We start from the raw sequence: 26674 nt of genomic DNA on the forward strand, positions 1-26674 counted from the left end.
GTTGTTCGTGTAAAAATTGAATACATCAAATTTAATCTCTTAATACACAAAATAGAAAACAAAGCAAAAAAATATGTGATACACTTGTCACTTAGTTATTTATATGACGCAACTTTGGATATGAGTGATGAAATAAGTAACTATTACTGGCATGGAACCACCAATTATTATATGCATGGGTAAGTGTACAGTACTATGTTGTAGAATGATTTTTAGAAGCACCAATATCACGCGAAACAAGTACTACATTGTAACAGGTAATCTACTATACTTCGTCGCTCGTATAATTGCAATAACAGCTAACATTTGTGATTATTCATAACTATAAAAATATAAAGATCCTAAGCAATTTGCACAACAGTTCTTTTTTGCAATTTGCAAAATTCAAGTAGCCTACCTACCCATCAAATCAGTTTATTGTACGCGCACGATATTCTTAATTGATATACACTTAATCGTGTGACCTGTAAAGAAATTAAGCTGAACTCTACAATCATTAAACGTAACAATATAACCTTTTCAAATAAAATTGTATGAAGTTTCAATAAATATAAAAACATTTAGATTTAATATGCAAACATAAATTTTAAAACAATATTGATCCTGAGACATCGGTATCTAAGTGAAAATTAGTCGTACAGTTCTGCATCAATTAGTTACACCTTACTCTTAGCATATCACAATAAATCTATTGTCAAATAATTAAAGTCGAATCGACGAAGCCTTAGTAGTCGATTTATAAACAGCAAATTGGAAATTGGAAGGATGCGAGATCATTTCATTGCCTCATTTTGGGGAAAACCATAAAAACTATGAAGATACGCCCCGATATCGTAATCATAGTTATTGCAACACAGATCAATTACAGATTCCTCTTTCTAATGACACGCCACGCGCATTTCTAGTCTCTGACACCGATTGCTTTATGCCTTTTCACAGTAGCGATACTGTGCCTAGTATAAAAACATGGAAATCTGAGGTAGTTCTGCCGTTCCTTAGGGTGGTCCCACAAAGCTTATTATTGTACAATGATTATCCTTACGTAGTATTTTTAGAATAAAGAATACTTCTTTCCACCCGGCCAAGTGGAAATAATGTTCCAAGTTAAATAAATACGAAGAACAGAAAATTTGAATACAATTTCGGAAGTTACATCCAGATGTGAAATAAAATGAAATACTTGACCTGCTTGCCAGCAAGGCGACCTTTGCCACAGTTTTCGTAAATAGACTTTACAATGGCGACCTACGTATTAACATTAATTAAAACAAAAAAAGAAAACTGTTTCTTCATGTACAGCATTTGTGGAAGTACTAATTATCGTAATTAGTAAAACTAAGCATAACTGTGCAATTCTCAAGCTGAGTTGTCACAGAATATCTCAATTTCATTGACAATCGATTAACTGTGACATCGAGTCAATGCTAACTTTAAACAGACTTCACTGATACACATTTCCACAGTGAATTGAAATTAGAAAAGCATCATGCTGCACTTTTGTTACCATTTTTTTAATGATAATGTTACCAGTCTTTAACTTATATATTCTTCTTCATTTTAATTCACTTCTCGTGCAGAATGTTAAATCACATTAAAGCTATGGGACTTCATTATTCTAGCACCAAGGAAGCACTGGCATAGCTTACAGAACTGTCATTCATATTGTTACATTGACTACTCTGGGCATACTTAAGAAATTTCAAATTCATTCGCTGCCCATTTGTATTTCCTTTTAAGTTTTGAATTGCCTGTACAAAATAAAAATTGTATTTTGAATTCAATCTTTAAAAATACCTTTTTGATATTGGTAATTTAGTTACCTGTAATAAAACACCAATTGGATGTCGTCCACATATAGTATTGCCATACTTTTTCAAATATTCCGTAAAAGCTGCTGGATTTAATGTTTCGATTATGTCCATGCCCTACAATACATATATTTCATTGTTTATTTTCAAATTTCGATCTGAATGAAAATGTTTAATGTCATCACGATCATTCAAAATATTTACCATTTTATCTAAGTTTTGAATGGATCTATAAATAGGACCACACGATCGATCATAATATATGTACCGAAATCTTTGTCCCCAATGACAAAAGTCCGACGAAATAATGAATAAACTTTGTGGGTCTGCCATATATGGTGCCAACAGAGCTCCATAGCCAGCTTCTTTTTCAGGGCTTAAAGAACCCACCAAAATTGGAATTATGGTAATGGAATCTTTAAAGCTGTAACAAACCAAACAAAACAATTTACAGTACACTTCTCACAAGTGTTTTAAAAAAGAGGGAATGAAAGATTATTTCTTTCTTTTTGCCTTTATAAAATGGTTCCCTATTCTATGCACTGATGTGGCATAAACAGCGCCATTGACGAGTGATGTTTTCATTGGGTCGCGGGGTTGTTTTTTCAAAACCTGTAAACGTACTCTTCCATGACTTTGGCAATGAATGGTAAATGCATCTCAATGCTGTGCTCTTCTTCATCCGTATTCATGTCCATCAATTCAAAGTGGCCAGTTTCTTCAAGATCTCTACATACTGCCGTGAGTAAGTATATTAGACTGTATTCAACAAATATTCTTAATTACGAATATTAAAAAAAAAAATTATTATACTTATCATATTTTAATTTTTGGAAGTCATACCTTTTTGATCAATATGTAAGTCATACAATGGGGTGCGATAAACGGATGCCGAAGAAAGGGCACATCGTGCTAACCTCACATGATGAGAGGGCCCTAAAATGAATATCCTACGGCTGCGTAATAGTAGGGTTGTTTTATTTCATTCTACTGATACAATAAAACATGCAGTAAATGTAAAATTAAAAATTATATGTAAAATAAAATGATTTTACTTAAACATATGACTTTAAATTTGATGTGATACAATTACATTTGAGAATATTTACCTAGTTAAACATTTATACGTATATATGTATTATTTACAGAGTTACTAGTATTTCAATGACTTTCTTAATCATTCTTGAAATAAATTTCACTCAATAATCTAAAATAAAAAATGTAGGTACGATAACTTACACAACAGCAGGGCTAATCTGACGATACGCAAAACCAGCACATCCTCCGCAATAGCTGTATCCTGCATGACTGTAAAGATTTATAAATATTTCTTTGAAAGATTTGTGGTAGAGATCATGAACACATATTTTAAATTACTAACGGGGCAATGATTGCTCTAGCCGGTCCATGTGATAGTTCCGCTGCCTCCAACCAATCCTCCAGTTGTTTATTCAATTCCGAACCTAAAATATCAGTTACCCCATTAAATCTTATTTTATGTATGAAAACTGTATTTAATTGTATTGATGTCTTTCCGAAATAAAAATGAAAATTGCTAATCAGATATTATATTTTCAACAGGAATAACGGTTGAATTAACACAAAGTGGAGATGATTGTTATGTATTTTAAACGGGGTTAATGACCTCTGGCAAAGCACCATAAGAATGATCGGAGGTTGTGGCATGTCGTAACCTGTAACTCACCCGAGTCTGTATACCAACTACCAGCATGTGTCGCTCTCCTAGCTGTCGTCATTTTTACTTTCTTTATAAGAGCTATCTTTCTTAAGCAAAATGAAAATAAATCGCGATCGCTCTGTATGATTCTTGCAGTTGTCACCGTTGCCACGATACAGAAAATCTGTTACAGTTATACAAAGCCACTGGAATCATGAATCCGAAAATGGCCGTCGTCGGGACCAGTCACGGTTGTATATACAAGTCTGGAAACTCTGTTAAATTTTCTGTGGTTAAAGCAGCCGATTTCGTAAGCAATTTTAGTATGACTTTTAACCACTAGAGTCGTTACGATCTACCGAGCTGTTATAAACCGGAGATTAGTTTGGAGGTTACTCACGAATTTTTGGGCAGCCCTCGGTGGAGAATGCGGGCGGTTTGTGCATTAGTCACCTGATACCTTTAGTTCCTCACGTCCTCTCCTTTGTCTATGGCGCGGCCCGGCTTCCGGATTGGGCAAAGCCGTTCTTTGTTGGGTCGCCGGCTCGAACGGGCCGGCCCGGCAACAGACGCATTATCACGCATTATCATCATTGTCACGCTCATGGGTAGTTCATCGCCGCCGAGCTTGCTGAACCTGTTGGTATGTAAAAGATGTTAATTGGATCCAATAAATTTCATATCTCCGTCGCATTGATAAATACACAAATTCAATCGTCAGCGTTTCGATCGACATGTAAATTCGGATTTACTGTGTTGGACCCATTGATAAATCCCGAATGTCGAGTACGATGGAAACGTAGTCCTTGCCTCTATACGTCATGCTGGCCTTATGGAACCTTTTGCTCTATGTAATTCTCTTTGTCAATGGTTTAAGCCAGTTTAAGCGACAAATAATTTTGTGCATGGACGACGTGTATGTACGTGAATTTTGAATAAATGCAAAGTACCGGGCCAAAATTACAAAAAGGTAGTTTGTTATCATGATACTTAATTATTAATATATATTTCCAAATCATGTTTTTGGAAGTTTTTTTTCGAAATGGGTAAGATACGTAACCTATGCTTCTTTTACAGGTTAACTACTTTCAATATCATGTTAAAGTAAGTAGGATCAAACCATTTAAATATTAGTATTTCATACAGTAATGGCTCGAGGAAAAAGACCAATTCGTGGGGGAAAGCGAAAATTTGATAGACATGACGAGCGAAAACAGAAAATCAAGAAAGGAAAATTTAATTTAAGAGAAGCCTCTTATGTCAAAGAGAGGGATGCTAAAAATGAGGAAATTGAAAATCGCAGGCGTCGAATAGAAGAAGAAAAGGCTAGACAAAGAAGACTAGAATCTGAAAGCTCGGAAGAAGAGCAAGAGGATTTTACCAAAGTATTGCTAGCTACATTAGGGACTTCATATGCAAAAAAATCTGCAATTGAATCAGAGTCAGAAAGTGAGGAAGAATCTGATGATGTGCACACAGAAGAAGTGAAATTAGCCGATAATCAAAACTTGTTAAGAGAAGAAGATAATGAAGATAGTACAGAAAGCACCGAAGAGGAGATTGAAATGAGAATAAAAGATGATAACGAGGAAGATCCAGAAACTGCTAAGGAAGATGTAGGTCATGTAAAAGATCCATTTTCTTTACACCTTCGCAATGATTTAGATGAGGAGCTTTATAAAGCTGTTTCTAATAATCCACAACCTGTGGAATTGCATAAATTAAACTGGCCCAAACTTGGAAACATAACGTGTCAAATTTCTAAGGTTTTATTAAAGAATGATCAAACTGAAAAGAAAAGACCAATAATTTCAATCTTAGAAAACAAACAATTTGCAAAGCATGGTAGTATTCCACATTTGATCAGTAAAGTTGATTGGAACAAATTGTATATAAAGGCACAGATCCAAAACAATTTATCTAGAGCTAATTATAATAATATTAAAGATACTGTACACGATGATCCCACACCTATGACAGCTCTCCAGAAGGAGTTATTTTCTGTAATCAATAATTATCAAGATCTATATTATCCTGAAAGAAATTTTATAAATGAAGAACAAATTAGGTTTGTTTATTGTTTACATGTTGTCAATCACGTTTTAAAAACTAGAACCAAAATATTGCATCACAATGCAAAATTAGCAAAAACGAAAGATACAGCAGAAATTCCAGATGAGTACCGTGATCAAGGACTAGTTAGGCCAAAGGTATTAATAATAGTGCCTTTTCGAAACTCGTGTTTAAAAATAGTTGAACAATTAATTTCAATTTTAATTGGTGAGGATAAGGGAGGTTCGGTAATAAATAAAAAAAGGTTCATGGAAGACTTTGGTGGACGGGAATTGAAATTACCAAAACGAAATCCAAAGCCAGATGACTACGAGTTAACTTTTAAGGGAAATATAGATGATACCTTTAGAATTGGTATAGCGATCACTAAAAAAACATTGAAATTATATTCTGAATTTTATTCATCGGATATTATAATTTCTTCCGTTTTGGGTTTGAGAATGATAGTTGGTGCAGAAGGGGAAGCAGACAGAGATTATGATTTTTTAGCTTCTATAGAATTATTAATTATGGATCAAATGGAACTTTTTTTAATGCAAAATTGGGATCACCTAATTCATATTTTAAACCACTTACACCTTCAACCAAAAGATGCCCATGGTACCGATTTTTCTCGTGTTCGAAGTTGGTGTGTTAACGGGTGGTCAAAATACTATCGGCAGACTTTAATGTTTTCCAGTATACAGATTCCAGAAATACATGCACTTTTTAACAAAAAGTGTTTCAATTACGCGGGTAAAGTGAAAGTGGCTAATCCAATTTTTTCTGGATCCGTTTGTCAAGTTGTAGTGCAAGTACCTCAAGTCTTTCACAGATTTGAAGCAACAAGTTATACTCAAGCTATTGAAGCTAGAATGGACTTTTTCATAACAAAGATCTTGCCACAATACAAAGACAGCATTATGAATCATACGTTAATTTTCATCCCATCATATTTCGACTTTGTGAAGCTAAGAAATTATTTTAAGAAGGAGGAATTGAGTTTTGTTCAAATTTGTGAATATTCAAAAGATGCTAAAATAGCTAGAGCTAGAGACATGTTTTTCCATAGCGATGCTCATTTTCTCTTATATTCCGAGCGCTTTCACTTTTTCCGCAGAATACGTATGAAAGGTATAAGGCATCTTATCTTCTTTGCGCCACCAGTGTTTCCTCATTTTTACAGTGAAATGTGTAACCTTATGCATGAAGCGAACCAAAATCCACGAGCAGGTTCTGAAAGTAACATGTCAGTGACTGTGCTTTACTCAAAGTATGATGCTTTACAAATTGCAGCTATCGTTAATTCTGAGAGGGCTGGGAAACTATTAGGATCACATAAAAATGTTCATATGTTAATGACGGGGGAATAAATATACAACTATCATCATATGGTTCATCGAAATGTACTCTATTCGTAAATGAAACAAACTGTAAAAAAATCTTGACTTAATGTTTTGTAAATTTATATTTGTATTATTTTATTTTATTTTTGTATAATAGAATGCAATTTATTGTACAATAAATTTCAGGAAAGTCACATAGTGTAGTATTAATATGTTTTACTTTCATACAGGATTATTAACAAATGATGGTCAATGGTTAATCCAAGTAGTTCCAAACAACCGCTGTAATATTTGATTACACTCGATAGTACTCCGTAGTAATAGTGATTTCCTTATTTAAATCCTACGTTGTTCACGTAGAAAGATGAAAGGAATACGAACGCATGCATTCTAAACGAAAAGGCAAATAGTGTCTTTACGTTTTACTATTTTTTTATTTTATGTAAATTTACTTTCTCGTATTATTTATTAATCTTTGTTTACCAAGGTAATGTGAAAAACCGATATTATATTATTATCGAGTCATCCGAATATTTTTCTTCTTCACTTGCATCGGTACTGGCTTCCACTCCTGTCTGCGGACTGCCACTCACAGGTGTAGTGGAAGACGTTGACGTCAACGTCATCGTCGAGGAAGAAATTGAAGTTTCTTGCAGTTTTGTTGGCTCCGTCAGAATTTTCAAAAGATTTGACTTTTGACGTTTCTGACTCTCCAACTTATCTTCTAATAATTGTGATCCTTCAGCTTCTACATTCGACATTATCGAACTGATGTTGACGGCATTTGAATCTGCAATTAAAAATGACAGAATTTACTTAATAGAGTACTCTGACGAGTCTACATAATTATGAAACCTAAATTCATTTATGAGATCTACCAGTACGTTAACAGAATATTATCGGGTGATTTTTATTTTTATTTCCATCAGACCAAATGTCATTTAATATAATCACATGATCTTGTTAAAGAATTCAATGACGCGTTTTTTTTTTTTTTTTTTTAATAAGGATCAGAGGATAATTTTATAGCCTGCTCGACCCTTTATCCGGTGGTAACAATTTAATTCGGGAAAAACAATATTTATTTATAATACTGTAGTAAATTAGTATTTTACCATTCCATAGGGGTGGTTCAACAAGAGATGTTGGTATTGTTAAATTAATGCACAGTGCCTTAGCACTTGCATTTAATTTAGTCTGCCTTATCGTATACTGTGGGTGATCCTTGGGGTCCCATATGAAAGTGTAGTACAGGGAGAGGATAATCGCAGCCAGACTGACGGAAATAACGTAAGCAACCACCGTCAGTACTCTGACGACCTTTTGCTTGTGCTTCGGCTCGTAAAGCTTATCCTTGCTCTCTTCTCCAGCAAATTTCACCTCGTTTGAGGGCGCAGCTTTGTTCTCATGCCGATTTCCCAGGGTCCGACTGATACTGGTCATCACGTTTTGAGCACTCATCTTGCGTGGCAACTGCATCTTCGGTTTCCTTCCTTAAGAGCTTACAACTCATACTTCAAGTAAGACGAAGCTCTCTTTAAACATTCTCATATAAATCTCTGCAACGTTGCGTAAATCGTCTTCATGGATCTTCATATTCTATCGCAAACGGTTTACCCTACCGACAATTACAACGATCTTTGAAAATGATATCCTTCCTATAAAATTCTTACAGGCCTTATCTTTTAATCGTATCTTTTGAAAGGAAATGCAAACAATAGAAAAGAATTCTTTGCAATCAATTCCTGGTACAACTTTCCTTTTCGTATATACCTAGACGGTGTTTTTGTGTATTTCTTCATTTAATCATTGAATGAGAACAGGACACAGTTTGGAGAACCGCATTTTAATATTTCTAAAAAAAATATAAGATCACCTCAAATATTCTACAAGGTCTATCTTTCCTTTAATAACACAATAAAGCGCCAAGTTAGAGCTAAAACGTTTCTCTCGTAAATGCACCCGGTTCGTAAATGTCAGTACCGATCGTAAATTGGGAGATATGTGTTTAAACGTGCATTAGGAAGCTAGGTTTCTTGCAAGTTCTCGGCCGTGTTTATATCTATCGGCGCTTCCTTTGTATTTCTGGGATTACTCAGCTTCTGCAGACCTGAATTTTCCAGATGTTCCTTCGTGTCTAACAGTCTCCCTAGTAGCGCAGAATAATTTCTAAATGTTCTTTTTTTTTTTTTTTTATATAATCAATATCTCAAGCGACACATTTTTTTAAGATGTCATTTTGTGCTACTAGGGTAGATAAAAAAGCATGCGCGAACGGCGATATTAAGACACAAATATGAATATACATAGACTCTGAAAAAAAAAAAGAAAAAACGTTTCACTTTCCGGAAGGAGCTTTTTTCATACGTGGGAATTTAAACGACTGCCACGCCATCTGGAGTTTCCCTTAAGAAGCACGATTTCACCCATAAGCGAATCTCATCGAATAAGGTTGGTGAATTACGTTTTCCCACCCCGTCAGCGTATGTGACGGGACAAAACCTAAACCATCGTCCATTTTCTCAAGAAATTCTACGAATCGGGCACCCTACCTCATCGGATTTCCCGCGAATTACCGCAATCCTGGGCCCGACGTCTACCTCCGTCACGTGACTTTTCGCAAGAGGTCCTAATCGGTTGCCGTCGTACCTGCGAATCTCAACGGCGAATATATCGACGTTACTCGTTTTCCTTAGGGTCACTCGAGCTCGCCGGATAGAGGGAATTGACCGCGGCGAGGAGGAGACGGTCTCTTCAAACAAATATCGGGCTGCACTCCATCGAGGTTGCGATCAAACCTTCAGCCCGAGCGATCCATCATGGCCGCCGCGTAATCCTTCGGCCGTTCTATTCCTAGACGCGCGGTGCACCCTCCGCGCTCGGCTGGACGGCGCGAGCTTCCGCGGGGCGCATGCGCCCTGCCGAACCTCCACCGACCAGACCTTGACACTCCGGCTTTACGAATGGTTTACATCTCGATTCAGAGCGCGGCGGCGTGCTTACATACCCTTACCGGAAGTTCGCCAAGGCCACCGGAATCTCGAGTAGGATGCCTCGGGGACTACTATTTATATTGAGTATTACAGTTGTTTATCGTTGCCGGGTGATGCGCTCGCTCTCGGTACTCGCGTACTCGCAAGCTCCTGGCTGCATAGTTTAAGGTGGATTAAAGAGTAATTATATATACATAAAACGTCAAATATTTATAAAACTCTTCTCCAAACTGGATGCACCGAATCGATGGAAACTTCAGCACGTGATTATGGAGGCCCCGAGGAATAACGCGATGCGAGTGAAATTTCATTTTTGATGAGACATTTTTTCTTTACCCTAGACTAGGACCAAGATCACATTTTTTAGTGAAAAATGAAATTTCACGAGCGTCGCGTTATTCTTCAGGGCCTCTATAATTGCGGGCTAAAGGTTCAAATTATTTGGTGGACTCAGTTTGGAGAACAGTTTTATACATTATTTTGATGTTTTATATGTATGTCTAAATGTGAAAATTTTTAGGAAAGTACAGGCGATAAGAAACTCGATCCACGATTAGAAAACTTAACGGAATTGTCACGAATGAGAATGTTTATAACTTGAAAAGGGGCGATGAAGGTATATTTCATTTTTAACACGTTCACGCCGGCGCGTACCACCGGTGGCTCGCGCTTGATTGCGCCATCGGGCGGCGCGTACCACCGGTGGCTCGCGCTTGATTGTGCCATCAGGCGGCGTGTACCACCGGTGGCTCGAGCTAGACGCATCATCGGGCGGCGTGTACTACCTGTGTTTCGCATTCGATTGTGCTATTAGACACTGATAATTTAACGTACATACATAAAAACGTGTATTTTGAATAAAAATTATAATTAATAACGTATTATGAACATAAATTTTGCTTAATAACACACACATAAAAATTCAGTATTATGAATGTAACTTCAACACTCAAATCTTCCCCCGAGGAACATTTCATAACGTTGCTGTTTACGTTAACAAAATCTTCGCCTGAAGAGGAAGAAAGTATTCGTAATCTTGATGCGTTTCTCCTGCCTCTATTTACACATTCATGAGACGAATCACTTATTTCCATATCCATGTTATGGGCAAAATTAAAAAAATATTTTTAAGGGCAAAATTTAAAAAAATATTCTAACCACCTTTTAGTTATTTTTACTAACAGAAATCTGTGGTTAGGATATAAAAAACGGCACGAGTCACATAATTTGCAAAGTAAGCGCTCAATGTAATACTGAAGAAACAAGAAGCGCGTGCAAGTCTGAACACGCGAGAAATGCGCGCCGCCAGATGAAGCGCGACATAGATTTGTGTGCCGCCGTTGGGGGAAACAAATGAAAATTGGCGCCGGCGGGAACGTGTTAAAGTGACCGCAGCTCGCTCCCAATGTTTGGTAACCTATTTTAGAAGCACTCGGTATATAAAGTGAGGTCCTCCGTTCCGCACGTCCTAATCAGAGGCTAAAACGACAATCTGGGCTTAAAATGTCGTAATCGTATATACATCTACGCTTACTGCAATGCAGATTAAGAGGGAAACAATTCTCTGAAAAGGGGCCTCTTATACTCATCGGAGGTGAATTTTCCCAGATTTAGCTTAATGACAAATTTTAAACAAAATTTTCCTCTCGATCGATACATGTTTCAACGCATCTGCTTAACAGCTGGCATATCTTCTAACTTATCTGCCATATCGCGTTTCACAGCTAATCGAGAACAATGGGTCGAATATGGAGAAAATTTCCCATTGTCAACTTAGAAAGTAGGAAACTTCCGTGGACGTACAAAACGTTCGTTCAACGGGAAGAACAATGAAATTTAACAAGGTTGACTAAACTATCCTAAGTTTCCTTTCGCGTCTAAGAATGTAAAGGCACGCCTTTGTTTTAAGAACGTCGTGCGTCGATCCTGTCGCCTTTGTAAACATTACGTCTATCGATCCTTATTCCAGGATACCCTCGGTATCTTAATACAGTATTACAAAATGGCGTTCACAAAGTGCAGCCTACTACAGGAGGATAAAAAGAACGTTCTTGAGATTTTTTTTTTCCCTGTATAAATGTCGGTAAATTGACCGCGTCTGGAGGTACGTTATTCTTTAGCTTGAGTCTTCCATACGTTTACTTTTCCTCGGAGTATTTTTTTTCAGGGAGAAATTCGCTTTCTTGCTCATTAAACGTTGACAGATCGGTTCCTTATGTAGGTACCGAAGAGCATAACATATTTGCCATGCCGAGAGCCTTCCGCGCGTTTATTTTCCCTCCGATTATGAGATACGAGGTTTTGTGGCGATTTACTCGAAAATACTCGTACTCGGTTTATCTTTTAATCGAGGGTCGAGAAATTGAGCGGGTGTGAAAGTACCGGAGGACGACATGGCGTGCAAGAAGCCATGCCGGGTCGGCTTGACCCTGCTTCGCTTATTACGTGGGCTACTCGGATAATCGTTCCACCCCCGATCCAACTGCTCCCTTATTTCTAAGGCTTTAACTATTGCCCCTGCCGAGCACATATTAGTTCTTCTTATTGACCAAAGGACAATCCTATCGAGGATGTATCCCGCCGGTCGTTCTCTTCAATTTTTCAATGACATGGAGATTCTGACCCAAGGACTTGATTGGATATGATAGAACGAAAATTATGATCCCCAGGGGGACCAAAGCAGCTGTTTTCCCGTCGATATGATTAATTATAATATATTATTTATTTTTATTTTTTTTTAAATTATTTTTAATAAATTAATTATATTAATTATAATAATCCCGTAGATAAGTTTAAAGGAACATCTAAGAAATTTTATCCCAATTATCAGACTTGATATCAATTTCTTTAATGTTAATCCGATCACAGGGTTTGGTTATTTGTTTTATCTGGGAATCTGGTATTTTTATAAAGCGATTTAAAATTTTAACGAACAAAGGGCTCGGTCAATGTGTTTATGCTTTTGCTTTCACTTGTCAGTCGACGATAAAATGGAATGGTAAATTTCGGGAATTGTTCTTTGTCCGAACGAGATATGTGATGTTTTTTTGTACGTTATTGACTTCATGGAAATCCAGCATTTCTGGTGAATTATTACGGTTATTATTCCGAACGTACGTTCGTTGTTATTGGACCCCAGTCACGAATCTTAAATATCGCATATTCGTGTCGGAAATATAAATGCTTTGAATTTTTCTCACCTTCGGAAATCGTTAGTGCTTTCAGCTTTTTCAGGAATGAATCACCGGATCTCGGATGGGGTTTTGGATGACTCGTGGAAGTCGGTATTGGCAATTGAATTCCAATTTCCTCAAAATTCGATGATCGATTGAAAACGTCTTGAAGAGATTTGGGATTTTTTGGACCCCGATGAAAGCTTTTTCCATCCGATCTGGTATCGTTGATATCGGCACCCTTGCTAAAACTCTTCTCAAATTTCCCCTCGATTTCGGAGTCTGTTCTGTACAAACCCTCGTCGAGAAAGACTGCTTCAGTAATACCGTCCTTTACATCCTCCGAAATTTCCTGGGGAAATTCGGAGCTTTCCGTGTTCCCATTGACACTCCAATTACTTTCAGCTTTAGAACCATTAATATCGGTTTTTAAATCATTTCTGACAGATGCTTCCAATTTCGCCATGTCTTCCGAACTTATTTGATCCATCTCGTTATCTGCATAATTTATTTCGGTAACATTATCTTTGTCTTCCGGTGGAAGTTCAGGAAAAAATGCCCTCGTTACTTCCGTTACATTCTCAAGAAACGGAGTATCTTCGGATACGGTTTCAATCATCGATGAAACTTTATTATTTATTGAAATTAATTGATCTGTTACTGCAGGAGTCTCAGTTGTTTGGGCCGAGGTTGATATGTCATCGTGTCGAAGAATTAATTTATTACCGTCGTCTAATTGAGTAGACTTAATAAAATTGACAGTAGAATTATGTATCTCGGGGAAATGATTCGAGCGGTTTTCCTCGATTTTATTTTTTAAAGGAGCCAGGGCCGATTCTTTCGATCGTAAGGCTGAACGATTGGGATCGATCGATCTATAATCTTCAATGACCGAGTTAACGTTCAACAAATCCTGGGATAAATTTAGATTCGCGGGAATTTCCTTAATCCACGGTTGAGAATGATTTATAAAGTCATTTCTCTCGTTGCCGAGGACAACGGGAGGATGATCCACCAGGAACTGCACCTGGGGATCTTTCAGATGCTGGGCATGTAAAAGTCTGGGGTTCGGGGGTTGCCAGAGAAACAGATAATAAGCACTGAGAACAATAGCGACGAAGCTCACGGAGAACATGTACGCCAATACCGTGACGACTCGGATGAGCTTTTTATTTCCCCGTCCTTCGTAAAGACTCGAATTGGGGTCCTTCTTCTGATTTCCCCCGGCATCTTGAGGTCCCATATTACCGCTTTCGTTTTTCGACATGATTTACCGATTTCAATAACTCTCCCAAATAATTCTCGGACCTCCTAAGTTTTAAATTCGTCGATACATCCTCGATGAACTTCCGGCCATGTTTTCGGTGGCGATTTGATATTCCATTCTTCTCCCGTGATCTTCAATCTCCATCTTCGGTTTCAAGGAACATATGTAAGCTCTGTCCTCCTGCGCGGCTTTATCTCCTTAAAAAGCACGGTTCCAATAAATACAATTAATTTTGTTCTGTTTTAAATCCTTCTCCGTTCGTCGATTATTTATATTACTTTTTTTCTTACAATAAAACCGTGTCACTGGATGTATTATATAATATTCCGTGGTAAACGATGTTCACGTCGGAAAGTGGAATTAAGTTACATGGTCCCCGGAATTTTGAACTTCTGAGTCTGGCAAGATGAAAATGTTCGGCCAGCTAAAGCACGCCGAATACTGCAAGCTCTGACCACGGAAAAGCTTCCTTAACCACGTGTTCGACTTGATGCGCACGCGTTCTCTGAAAGCTCTTTAAACACCTTATGTCGCTCTGGTTCCGAGTTCTTGAGAGAACGCTATCGGAAATAAAATTCAGTTAAAAAGTAGCGCTTGTTCATGAGCACTGAATTACATAACGTTTCTATTTAATGTAATCCTGAGAAATCTAGAAAACGTTTCCTATAAATTATAATAACAATCGTTACATAGGAATTTTTATTTTATTTCGGTACCCAACAGTATCTGTAAAGATTAGAGCCAAACAAATTTAATTAACATGTAATTCAATTAGTGATAACGTAATTTTACCTCAATGCCATGGCTCATTTTTTGCGAAGGAGAATTCAATTCTGTTATGATGAATACTAATGCTGGTACTAAAAAATTGGTATCACCTTTTGGTAGAAATTTATCGTTAATAAGTACTTAATAAGAACTTACTCCGCAAACTAATACGAGCGGGTACGGGTTCGTTCCATAGAACAATTTGAAAGGACGAACCTTCCCTATCGAGCTGCAGTGATTGCGTGTGGGAAAAAAAAATTCACTGTGATTGTGACAATTTTCTTTCAGGAATGAACTTAATTAGACCGCGCTTGGGAATCCGGTTAAATGTGCAATACGCCCGGACTGCGCATCCTCGGATCGTAGGCGTCGTCGAGATGAGTTGGGAGCAGAGATGAGGATCTCTGAATTGGGCCGCCATTGGGGGGTATCAGGTGGCAAGTGCGTTACCTGTCCACATCCTCCGCCAGGGGGCAGCACAGGACGCGATCGCGCGACTCTGCCCGTGAGGAATTTCCCAACTCATCTCTGGTGTATATACAGTGGGGATGACTTCTAGATCAGCTGTCTTGTCGTGCAGTTTTCCTAACCTGTAAATTGTCAAAAGTTGATTGAACTTTGGTCTGATCAGGGTGGCTGATGTGCTGACTGGTGAATAATCGGGATTTTCCATTCTATAGTAAAATTGTGTAACCGATTTCTTCGTAAAATAATTTAACGGAATAATAATGGGCAATAGATCGAGTTTACTTCTGCGTGAGGAAGAGATTGCTCAAATTCAAGAGGCAACTGGGTGTATGTATTTGAGTTTAGTTTAATGTATTCCACGAAGTGGAAATATTATTCAAATTATTCCTGGTCTAAAACTGATTACAGTAGTTTAGTAACGATGAGCACTTTGTAATTTTCAGTTACCCCTAATCAAATAGAGCGACTTTATAGTCGATTTACTAGTCTCGACCGGGGTGACTGTGGAACGCTGAGCAGAGAAGATTTCCTTAGAATTCCAGAACTAGCAATTAATCCACTTGGCGACCGCATAGTAAATGCTTTCTTTGACGAGAGTGGGAACGATCGAGTGAATTTTTTGCAGTTTATGCAGGTTCTTGCATTATTTAGGCCAATTAAGAAGAACAGTCTTAATCGATTGAATTCTAGACAAGAAAAATTGAAATGTAAGTCACAATGTCTTATCAGTGCAAAATTAATCAATAATAGTCATCTAAAGAAATATACCATTTTGTAGTTGCTTTTAAAATGTACGATTTGGATAAGGACGACTTAATATCAAAAGATGAGCTGTTGGCTATTTTACATATGATGGTTGGAGCTAACATCAGGTATGTGTTTGTTTATTAAGTTTATTTAAAAAGGACTGGCATTAATATTTTCTAAATTACTATTGACTGAAATGTTTTAATACTTCAGTGAAGAGCAACTCATCAGCATTGTTGAAAGGACAATCATGGAGGCTGATGAAAATGGCGATGGAATGATATCATTTGAAGAATTTTGTAAGGCTTTAGAACGCACAGATGTGGAGCAGAAAATGTCAATAAGATTTCTTAGTTAAAACTATTGTTATTAGGATAAGAAGTACAAAATTGCACTATTATCTAAAGAAAGTTGATAAAACATCCTATCAACAAAGCATGTTGCTACTTGTACAGCAGGTTATCGAGGTAAACTGTAAAACATTAAAGTGTACTACATTTTATTCCATCAATAAGAAGACAATGGGGGTAGTTTAAGTGTTTGGTACATTTGTAGAGTGTAATCAGTAGGAAGAGTGCTGCTGCACTAGTTCGACAATGGAAATACTTAAATTACACTTTAAATGTAAAAACAATTGTTACCAAAAGTGATGGAATACTATTATAGTCATATTATACCTAAGAAGTTGCTAAGGTACTAAGATTTTACTTTGCACACACTTCTCATTTTTATCGATTCCGTTCATACCTCAAGATGCATCATTTATTTAATATATATTTTTTTTTGAGTATGTAATTATATATGTATATACAAATAGAGATAACTAATTTTGTGAATCCATCAAGATTTGATAGAAAAGGAAACGGATCATTTTTATAACTCTGGAGGATTTTGTCTGTTTTACATTGACCTAAAATTGTGTATTCATAGTTTAACAAAGTACGCTTTCAAATTATAATAATGAAAGTTACTTTATGGTTGACATGTAGTTATATTTTCGTTACAATAAGCATTAGGAGTGTACTTACAATAACGAAAAAAATGCACTGTGGTACGTCGCAATTGCATGATATCTTACTGCATTTTAAATATACTTTTCTTTTCCTTTATATATGCCACTATCTTTTTTGTTTATAAATTACAGTTTGTATAATATATAAAAGTCAATTAACATTATATGTATAATTATTGCTTATGACCTAAGCTGTTGACGATACAGCAAGTTTCTTCAGATGCTCCATGAATACTTGTAGACTGACATCATCGGTTAAGACAGGTGCTCCACTTTCCTAAATCATAATATAAAATAATGATAATATATATCTATTTGAAAAAAAATGTTCAAATAAAATGAATCCTCCCATTCCAAGATAAAAAGATATCCCATAATATGTATAAGCTACTCTAGTATTTCAATACATTACATAGATAAGACAAAAGCAGTAGGTCCAAAGCAAGTGTTAATAAACATATTCACAACACATTGTGTGCTAATTATTGTATTAGCCTATTTGATGAAATTGTTAATCTGTTGTCATATCAACGATCAACAAATATTAACGTCAAGTGTTCTTTTTTTATGAAAAATATAAATAAGTTGTTTATGTGAGTTGAACAGTACATCTTCAGGACCGTATTTCCAACACCAAAGCAGATGAAGCAAACTTGTCTAAGGAGTTTGTAGAACAAAAAATAAAAAAACACACCCCATTGAATAACTGCATCCCCTGGTTCACAGGATCGTGGTGACATAAAAAATTATTAGTAACATTCTTTTCCAGAATGTACATCACTGTCTCGGATGTATTGGTAAAGTAATTTAATACAAGATGTTAGGAAATAAGAAAAAGGAATATTTCACTTACCGCTCCATAGGCATACATATTGTTATGGGTCTGACTAGGATTGACCTTGCTTAACAAGAACCTAGCTTGCGAACCACCCTGTTCCGTATCGATATATCTAGGTGCTGGAAACCTGCCAGTTAATATTTCAGCAGCATCGTCAACTGGTGCTGCCAATAGTTGTCGGAAGTTTTCATATTCAGGAAGATCCTGATATTTTAACTGACGCCATTGTGCTATAGTCTGAAAATGAAATGCAACTCGATATGTTCAACAAATGGTGATCCGAAATTACTTAAGCGGTGACTGTACCTCTCCATGGAATATGAGTATTTGGAAAAATGTATCCATAAGTAAGATTCGGTCAGGCTGGATCGAAGATGTATCTAATAAAACAGGTTCCGGTGGGCCATTAAACCCATAACTGTACAGGATCGGCTGTACCATTATTAAGGAATTTGTCAAATCTTCCCGCATCAACATGTGCCTGTTCATTAAAAATGAAAATGTGTGATTTGAAAATATTACTTAAATAGTTTAGAAGTAAAGCTGTACCTATAGAAACTGGTCTCATCTGGCGAATTATTAAATACTTGAAGAAACTGTGATCTACGCAGGTGATACATAAATTGAGGGTACAAGGAAAAGTTTTCCGCAAGCCTGAAACTGTTGGGATCGTCCTTTCCGTATTCGCCAACCTTTTGACACTGCAAATAAAAGTTTTTATGATGTCATGTTACCAATTTTTGGCAATGTATCATATTTATTAATAACTTACAAGTCTAATAAGCATCCTGTCAACCCATCTGATAATATCTGGGCCATCATCTGTCTCGGCTCTAAATACTGCCAAACGAGACATAAGCACTGCTGCCGCCTCTTGATCAAATCCAGCATTAATATGATGCAAAGAGGTTGAAGCGTCAGCCCAACTAAAAGTTAAAATGTTATTAATGATTTACCATCGATGTTTAAAAGATAAAGTACATTTCATTAATGAACATACTTTCTAGCAATGGTAGTAACTCTAATTCGCCTTTGTCCACTACTATGTTGATATTGTGTAATGAATTGAATGCATCCTCTACCACCTTGAGGAATAGGCGCCGCATGTTGATTCACAACTTCGAAGAACAGTGCCGTAGTGGTCGAAGGCATCAAGGCACAGAATTTCCATTGAGATGTTCCCCCAAGACCAACTTCTTGCTCTCCGACACTGGGTCCTTTCACACCAAGTGACACACATGGTCCAATAGCACCGGAAACCTTAATTTCTCTTGACGTTTTTACTTCAAGAGTAGCATTAAATGCCATCTTTAAATCGCCTTTTGGATCCTTAGCAAATACCCGTTGGAAAGTTTGTTTAAACAGAGATGAATTGAACGAATCACCCATAACCATATGACCACCTGTAGAATTACAACATTGCCGCATTTCTAATAGACCCGTTTGATCTAGAGCACATGAGTAAATATCTATAATATGTCCATTAGCAGCAGCTCGTGCTGCTAAACTATCGTAGTGCTTAATAGCTTTTTTCATATGTTTAGCATTATCCTTGTGAATGTCATGATGCGACCTAATCGGTTGTTTGAGTTCATCGGTAACAACCTGACCAGGGCCTTGAGAACATGGACCACCAACAAACAGCATTACTCTGAATAAGATTGAATACGAAATTAGCACATTTTTACAATTTCACAAAGAAAAATTATTTTAACGTCTACCTGGCTCCTGTGTTGGCATAGCTTGCTTCTAATAAACCTGTAGCAACTGCCAAAGCAACACCCGTTGACCTAAGAGGACGCTTTCCAGGGCCAACAGGCCATGGGTCACGTTGTAGTTCTCCCAATAAATCGGTTAAACTCATATCACACTTATGCACGGGCTGTAAAAATCGATTAGCTGGTGGTAGAGGCTGACCTCCAGGGCCATGCGGTTGGTTTGGATTTTGTCCAGGAATGAGTCTTCCAATTCCTAAAACAAATATATGGTATTTACAAATTCTAAATATTATTGCAGTACAGTAAAATTGTGCAAACGCTTCTTCCGTATTGTGCATACCTAACATATCTTGTACTTGTTTCGGCTGAAGATCCTTAGTGCCTCTAAATACGTAACTTTTACTACACCCTTCACAACCTAATTCATGAACTTGTACCATCTTCCCAAAAGTGATGAGACCAATAAGTGCGTTAGGTGGAAGTAAGGATAAGGACATTTGAAGAGAGTCCTTGAGAGCGCCGAGTTCATCTTCATCTAGACATGTATCCACGACTAGCAAAAAAATCGGTGGTAAACATTGAGCTCTCTAAAACGAAAATAGTATTGAGAAATTAAGTAAATATAGGATATAAATTATGTTAATCAAAATATATTTCTTGCAGATTACCGTTATAGTATATTCAATTGTAGAAAACATAGGAATAAGTTCAGCTGGCTGATGCTGCTCTGAAATAGCTGCATACTGAGGGGGAAACTGAAAATTTACAAAACATATTAGATAATTTAGTAAAGCACTGATATCTGCTATGCTTCATACATAAATATACTTACAGGGTTCCTTTGGAAACAAAAATTACAGACCCACAGTTTGGCACGATAGTCTACTTGGCAAAGTGGATTTAATATTGCTCTACAAGTAGATCTTGTACATGGGACCGGGTCATACTGAATGGGTGGAAGATCCAGTCTTTCCTTAATGGGCTGATACAGAGTTCCCAAAGGTACGACCAATCTTGTAGCCTCGACACGTGACGAGGGCCAAACGTTCCATGTAAATCGTACACCATCGCGGTCCTCATTTTGTTGGATAAACTCTTCGTAAGTCGTCATGTTGCTACTTTATGACAAATATACACATTACAAGGAAGAAATGTCCTTTGTGTTAATATGATTACTAACTTGTATGCAGTGTACTGCTTAGGTTAGAAATACAAACATACCGAAAAGTTGTATCGTTCGATCGAAGCGAACTACCTTACTAACTGAAGGGAAAATAATATCCACAGTTCTTTAACCTTTTTCAAATCATTGTTTGATCTTGAAGTGCAATCATACTTAGCATGTTAAATGAAACAGGTGCAGCCGTCATTCGAGCCACGTCACTCGAAACGAGCAGACCAAACCATAGACTGCCACAAACTATCTAAAGAGTAGATGAAATATCGCACACGTGCAATTCTGACGATAAGGCTTTATTTCATTTAATACATTAAGGCTCGGTTCCACACCTCTAGTTAACCGAAGTTTAACTGGTTTATGTCTGGGTTCAACTTGCCGTAAACCAATTAAGCTCCGGTTAACTCAGGTTAACTTGAGTTGTGGAACCGGGATTAAGTACCCGTACCAAGTGATCGGTGTAAACTAAGTCAATCAATGCCACGATGTAAACTAAGGTCGGTCTACACACCGCCGCGGTGTGGACTGGCCATAAACTACTATCGCAAGTATATCGCGTATACTAGTATGTAGTTTGACGAACACTAGTCAGCTGAAAGCCATCCTGATTTAGTTGATTCAGTCGTGTGAAGGAGCTGAAGACATCTGGAGTTGCTCCGATCGATCTTTCGATTTGAGGTGGTTCACGTTGCGACAAACGGTGAGTGGCATGATTCTAGGTTACCCGATCCGTCAAACTGTAATCATTGAAACTACTCATAATGTCGACTCAACTGTCGTATCATATTTCACTTAATACATTTATCTATCACGAGACAAGTCCTTGACTCTGAATAGCTTCAGTAAAGACTCTTGATAACAGATTGATACCTGGCTTACGTTAAAATATCTTAATACCTTATGACAATTTCGGCTATTTAAAATTAACCAACCTATAAATGGGTATATTATATCAATTAAGTGTTAGTTTGAAATTTTGTATCGTTATTAATATCGCAGAAATGACATTAGAATTAATTTATATACCTTCAGTCCCTTATTAGTTACTTAATATTGATTTTTATATCACCTTGCATTTAGGAGATAGCTGTAAGGTGTAACATGCTAAATATTTGTATGATCTTTTAAAACAATGTTCATTCAGTTTATAAATCATTTTCCGTTAGTTGTCAGGTATGTCAAGTATTTGACTACATTCATAAATTAAATTTTGATAATTGAAATTTAGAAAAGTTACAATTAATTGGACACCGAGAAAGGGATAGTGTTCTATCTTAAATTTGAATAAAAAATTGTATAACCTGATGTTAATGTCAATCCAACTGATATTTCTAACGGTCTAAGGAATGATATATCTATAGTATACATGTAAAGATATGCGTGGTACTTATGTAAAAAAAATATGTGGAGTATGAATTTATGTACCTCTTCCTTTGGTATCAGATTTTTCTTATCGACGTTTATCCATAAATTAATAAGAGAAGTGAAATGTATGATAATATTAAAATTTTTCTGAAAATTAAAATAGTTTGTACATGAAGCTCTTGTGTCTGATCCACAGATTTACATTAAATTATTATTTCTCCATGGCTAACAATACGTCACCAGTGCAAACACCGCAAACCTTTAAGTGAGTATTTTTTGTGATGTATGCATATTTGTTTTATTTCATATTTGTACACTGTTTTTGAGTTTGATTCAAACTTCATAAGTAGTGATATAATATATGTATGATCTGCTACTACAAAAATTCTTTCAGGTTAGTACCAAAAATTATAAATGGAGGTATTGCAGGAATTATTGGAGTATCTGTGGTATTTCCACTGGATTTGGTCAAAACACGATTGCAAAATCAAGTTATCGGACCAAATGGAGAAAAGATGTATTCATCAATGTAAAGTCATTTAACATTTCTCTATACCATTTTATAGTACAATAACTTATATTTAGTAAGAAAAGTAATTAATTTATTGTTAGGTTCGATTGTTTTAAAAAGACATACAAAGCTGAAGGATACTTTGGAATGTACAAAGGGTCTGGAGTAAACATTTTGTTAATTACACCAGAGAAAGCGATTAAGTTGACTGCAAACGATATGTTTCGTCACTATCTGTCTACTGGTCCAGGGTATGAAAATAAATCACGTGTTATATAATACTTCAATAAGTATATCTTATATACTTTTTATATGATCTCAGTTTTTAAATTTGCAAATGTTTTGCAATAATATGTGTGAAAGTTGCAATAATATGCAAAGTTCAACTCCCTTCAGAAACTAGTTATTTAGTCGATATGAATAAAACATTTATGCAGGCAACCATTACCACTTGGGCGAGAAATGCTCGCGGGAGGATCAGCAGGAGCATGTCAGATAGTTATAACAACACCAATGGAATTGCTAAAAATTCAGATGCAAGATGCTGGAAGAGTAGCCGCAGCAGCTAAAGCTGGTATAGTTGATATAAAAGTTAATATAAATTTAGCACCTGCTTTCTGGGTATAAAATTCCCTGGAAGTCTGAGGTCAAAGTAAATTGATTTGTCATATTTCACAATAACTAAGCTTTGTTAATATTAATTTTTAACCATCAAGGTTTTCTTTACTTCATACTTTTTGAAAATGTTATTGACTGTTTGAAATTACAGCTGGTCAAGAAATCCCAAAAATATCGGCATGGTCACTAACGAAAGAACTCTTTAGGCAGAAAGGAATTTTTGGGCTTTACCAAGGCACTGGAGCAACTGCACTTAGAGACGTTACATTCTCTGTCATTTATTTCCCCCTTTTTGCTAGATTAAATAATTTGGGACCAAAGAGAGAAGATGGTTCTTGTAAGTATTAAGATTAAATAAGGTACCACAATTTACGTATGTACTTTATATTTTTTATACTATGAATATTTTAGCTGTGTTTTGGTGTTCATTCCTCGCTGGTTGCGCAGCTGGTTCAACGGCAGCATTGTCAGTAAATCCGTTTGATGTAGTTAAAACTAGGCTACAGGCCATTAAGAAGGCACCTGGTGAGCCAACGTACAACGGAGTATTAGATTGCATTGGGTAATGGATACTACATATATACATATATATTTACATTTACAAAATACCAGAAATTGCGAAGGTTATAGTAATAGACAATGACTGAGCATGTTAAAAAAGTCAACCATTTCATGGTTTTTTAAAGACTAAAACTACCACAACATGTGATGCCTTCTCCGTTGTAATTGTATCAAGGATACCGGAATTGTTCTATTTTTAGAAGTATATTTCAAAGTCGTTGCTTATTGAGCGGATGCATGCGGAGTACTTTTATTACTCTAAAAATGATTCACGTTTCTGTATATAATTTTATATCTTTCTTGTTTTACCAATTGTAGTAAAACTTTGAAGAACGAAGGACCTACAGCTTTCTTTAAGGGGGGAGCTTGCAGGATGATCGTTATAGCTCCATTATTTGGAATTGCCCAAACGGTCTACTACCTCGGAGTTGCAGAGTACTTACTAGGACTTAAGTAAAATCGTCCTGACTCAACGAACTTCCTACTCAGTTACATTAGAAAGCTGACAATAACTCCCTATAGTATTTTAAAGGTTCATCCAAACGTCTTAGTATCTCGGACCGTATAATCGTGAAATTACGTTTAATTATTTAATTCCACGTTGCAGCATTGTCTGTAAGTTATTTTATTTCTTTAATCATTGCGCTGAATCGGTTTCTTTTAAGTGTGCCAAATCAGTTCGCACTATAATATTTTACTTTTAGCAAAATATTCATTTAGCCGTGGAATTCTATATATCCGTACTATGGCAATGCCATCAAAATCATCAATTACTGGTTGAACCAAATGAAGTATCTTATAACATACCATAGTGTTATTTTACAGTAAATACGCATGGTCAATTATTGTATCTTTAGGAAATTTACCTAGCTAGAAAACTGGCCTTATTTAAGTCAGAAGGCAAGATGTATAAGGACTAGAAAATACGATCGTCACAGAATTGAAATAGTTGCATTTTCTTTTGTGTTCCAATTGTATTTTAAATATTATTTCTCTATTGTATTAGTAAGAGCATTTACATTGCAATTTTTTGCTGTTACGGAGAGTAGTCTTAAATGGATTTAAAGAAATATTTACCTTTATTGGATAAGTACCTTATCATTATTTTATTTTGCTAATGATCATTTTGTTTTAACAATGCTTCTTAAGTATAAAATACTTAGAAGAAAACTTCCGACCACTGGTATTGGACATTTTGACCAGTATAATTATTTCTCAGTGAAGCAGACCTATTTCGTATTACAATACAAAAAAAAATAACAATGCTTCGCTGATGTGAATGTCACGTAGTTAAATGCTGCGATTATTCATAGATTATGTAAATGTCCATCCAACATAAAACAAAGCTATATATTTACCCTGCCGCAGATGAGAGATACGTCTCAAGTTTATATTCTAATGTGTTCTATAAATCAAATAATCTACCGCGTATAAAATAGGCGGTTTAAGGTCGAAAATGGATTTGTAACTCCGAATTTGGAGTAAGGAACAGAGCCTTAGTAGTAGAGCTTTTTTGAGCTGAAACTGCGATTTTAGATAAATATTCATATGCTTACCTCTTCAGTTTAAGATATAACTCATTTGTCTGTATTATATATTTCTTGTCTGGCAATATGTTGTGCAATTCTTGGTTTATTTTAGTTGGTATGTACATACGTGTAATTATGTAAATTATCATAACACTTGCGTTTCAGAGAATTGCAACCTTGGATGAAATATCACTTATACTGCCTAAAACTTTTCTTATATGTAGCGAGTAAACAGTAGTGAACCTTTATATTCATTGTTTCACTTGTTCGTTATTTAGATATATTTTTAGTACGCAGTGCTGTGTACAATATACATAATATATTTTTAAAATGTTCATAGTCAATTTCATTCTACGTGTCCTTCCACTTTTTTTACTACACGTGGAATTGATGCGTCATTTTTTTTAAGATGATCTATATAGTCTAAAGGCGGCGTTACACATTCGGCGAGTATCGAGGAAAAATTAATCGAATGCTGAATGTATGGCGTCGTTTTCATATAAATGAATTGTAAAAGCATCTTGTAATCAGAAACACTTAGAGATAGCTTCAGAGATATTTTGTTCTTGAGCAATAATGCGAAAAGTTGTAGTCTTTTAAGTGTTAACAAATATTATTACGCATTCATTATTAACTTTATCCGTGGTAGATGGTTAAAGTGAAATTATTGACGAACAAATTATATTTTCGCATAAAGTGTAAGTAGGTGTATGTATGTAAATATATACGCGTTATTGCATTGATGTCATGGAAAAAAATGACACAGAAGTATGTGTAAAAGTTCACCGATATGAAATGAGTTTCTCATATCTAAAACAAATTGTACACACGTTAAATAAAATCTATAGATGGTCAATAATTTAAAGTGTGCATCCCTGTATAAAGAATATTTGCTAGTAATTAAATATCAGAGTATAAAAAAAAAAAAAGAAAGTGGTATCGCACTCTGTCTGATGCTGAACCGTGGAGATTGTGCCCTTGCAATATCGTTTAAAATTATCGTGTGAAATAAACGTGCCGTAGTGTTACCTTCTACGGTAGAATC

The 26674-nt window shown here is 36.1% G+C and overlaps 6 protein-coding genes across 14 annotated transcripts; 3 read left to right on the forward strand and 3 right to left on the reverse strand.

The window, feature by feature from the left end:
• Positions 1-4: 4 nt before the first annotated feature.
• On the reverse strand, positions 5-3719 carry LOC105695326 (protein MEMO1). Its single transcript, XM_012416808.1, has 8 exons — positions 3514-3719; positions 3190-3271; positions 3048-3116; positions 2652-2764; positions 2433-2544; positions 2013-2232; positions 1821-1925; positions 5-1748 (listed from the first exon to the last, which is right to left on the reverse strand). The coding sequence occupies exons 1-8, from the start codon at positions 3563-3565 to the stop codon at positions 1611-1613; spliced, it is 891 nt and encodes a 296-aa protein (XP_012272231.1). The 5' UTR covers positions 3566-3719; the 3' UTR covers positions 5-1610.
• A 307-nt stretch (positions 3720-4026) lies between these two features.
• LOC105695290 (digestive organ expansion factor homolog) lies at positions 4027-15502 on the forward strand. Of its 3 annotated transcripts, XM_012416733.1 has the most exons (3): positions 4283-4456; positions 4564-5102; positions 15374-15502. In XM_012416733.1, the coding sequence occupies exons 2-3, from the start codon at positions 4635-4637 to the stop codon at positions 15377-15379; spliced, it is 474 nt and encodes a 157-aa protein (XP_012272156.1). In that variant the 5' UTR covers positions 4283-4456; positions 4564-4634; the 3' UTR covers positions 15380-15502. The 3 variants fall into 3 exon arrangements, with proteins under 3 accessions (XP_012272155.1, XP_012272156.1, XP_012272154.1); XM_012416732.2 differs by lacking the exons at positions 4283-4456; positions 15374-15502 and adding an exon at positions 4027-4129 and having other exon boundaries at positions 4564-6927; XM_012416731.2 differs by lacking the exon at positions 15374-15502 and having other exon boundaries at positions 4285-4456; positions 4564-6927.
• On the reverse strand, positions 6929-15370 carry LOC105695292. Of its 3 annotated transcripts, none has more exons than XM_012416735.2 (3): positions 15242-15370; positions 13078-14877; positions 6929-7674 (listed from the first exon to the last, which is right to left on the reverse strand). In XM_012416735.2, exons 2-3 carry the CDS (start codon positions 14315-14317, stop codon positions 7391-7393), a joined length of 1524 nt encoding a protein of 507 aa, XP_012272158.1. In that variant the 5' UTR covers positions 14318-14877; positions 15242-15370; the 3' UTR covers positions 6929-7390. The 3 variants fall into 3 exon arrangements, with proteins under 3 accessions (XP_012272158.1, XP_012272159.1, XP_012272157.1); XM_012416736.2 differs by having other exon boundaries at positions 13078-14514; positions 14608-15360; XM_012416734.2 differs by having other exon boundaries at positions 13078-15360.
• Positions 15503-15742: 240 nt separating the features above from the next.
• LOC105695293 (calcineurin B homologous protein 1) lies at positions 15743-17409 on the forward strand. 2 transcript variants are annotated; one of them, XM_012416737.2, is made up of 4 exons: positions 15743-15880; positions 15997-16260; positions 16332-16425; positions 16514-17409. In XM_012416737.2, exons 1-4 carry the CDS (start codon positions 15814-15816, stop codon positions 16656-16658), a joined length of 570 nt encoding a protein of 189 aa, XP_012272160.1. In that variant the 5' UTR covers positions 15743-15813; the 3' UTR covers positions 16659-17409. The 2 variants fall into 2 exon arrangements, with proteins under 2 accessions (XP_012272160.1, XP_023290557.1); XM_023434789.1 differs by having other exon boundaries at positions 15780-15892.
• Positions 17276-21276, reverse strand: LOC105695289 (protein transport protein Sec23A). 3 transcript variants are annotated; one of them, XM_012416730.2, is made up of 12 exons: positions 21090-21276; positions 20701-20983; positions 20537-20623; positions 20209-20455; positions 19872-20121; positions 19151-19801; positions 18923-19076; positions 18700-18851; positions 18457-18631; positions 18166-18387; positions 18007-18027; positions 17276-17589 (listed from the first exon to the last, which is right to left on the reverse strand). In XM_012416730.2, exons 2-12 carry the CDS (start codon positions 20977-20979, stop codon positions 17500-17502), a joined length of 2328 nt encoding a protein of 775 aa, XP_012272153.1. In that variant the 5' UTR covers positions 20980-20983; positions 21090-21276; the 3' UTR covers positions 17276-17499. The 3 variants fall into 3 exon arrangements, with proteins under 3 accessions (XP_012272153.1, XP_012272152.1, XP_023290556.1); XM_012416729.2 differs by having other exon boundaries at positions 20701-20986; XM_023434788.1 differs by lacking the exon at positions 18007-18027 and having other exon boundaries at positions 20701-20986.
• Positions 21277-21619: 343 nt separating this feature from the next.
• LOC105695310 (mitochondrial glutamate carrier 1) lies at positions 21620-26494 on the forward strand. Of its 2 annotated transcripts, none has more exons than XM_012416772.2 (8): positions 21620-21745; positions 22607-22675; positions 22805-22939; positions 23023-23172; positions 23359-23495; positions 23691-23876; positions 23951-24101; positions 24419-26494. In XM_012416772.2, the coding sequence occupies exons 2-8, from the start codon at positions 22632-22634 to the stop codon at positions 24555-24557; spliced, it is 942 nt and encodes a 313-aa protein (XP_012272195.1). In that variant the 5' UTR covers positions 21620-21745; positions 22607-22631; the 3' UTR covers positions 24558-26494. The 2 variants fall into 2 exon arrangements, with proteins under 2 accessions (XP_012272195.1, XP_012272197.1); XM_012416774.2 differs by lacking the exon at positions 21620-21745 and adding an exon at positions 21775-22007 and having other exon boundaries at positions 24419-24557.
• The last annotated feature ends 180 nt before the right edge of the window (positions 26495-26674 follow it).

This window comes from Orussus abietinus, unplaced genomic scaffold (assembly GCF_000612105.2).
Source record: "Orussus abietinus isolate OABI.00-Male unplaced genomic scaffold, Oabi_2.0 scaffold47, whole genome shotgun sequence".
Classification (NCBI taxonomy): Eukaryota; Metazoa; Arthropoda; class Insecta; order Hymenoptera; family Orussidae; genus Orussus; species Orussus abietinus.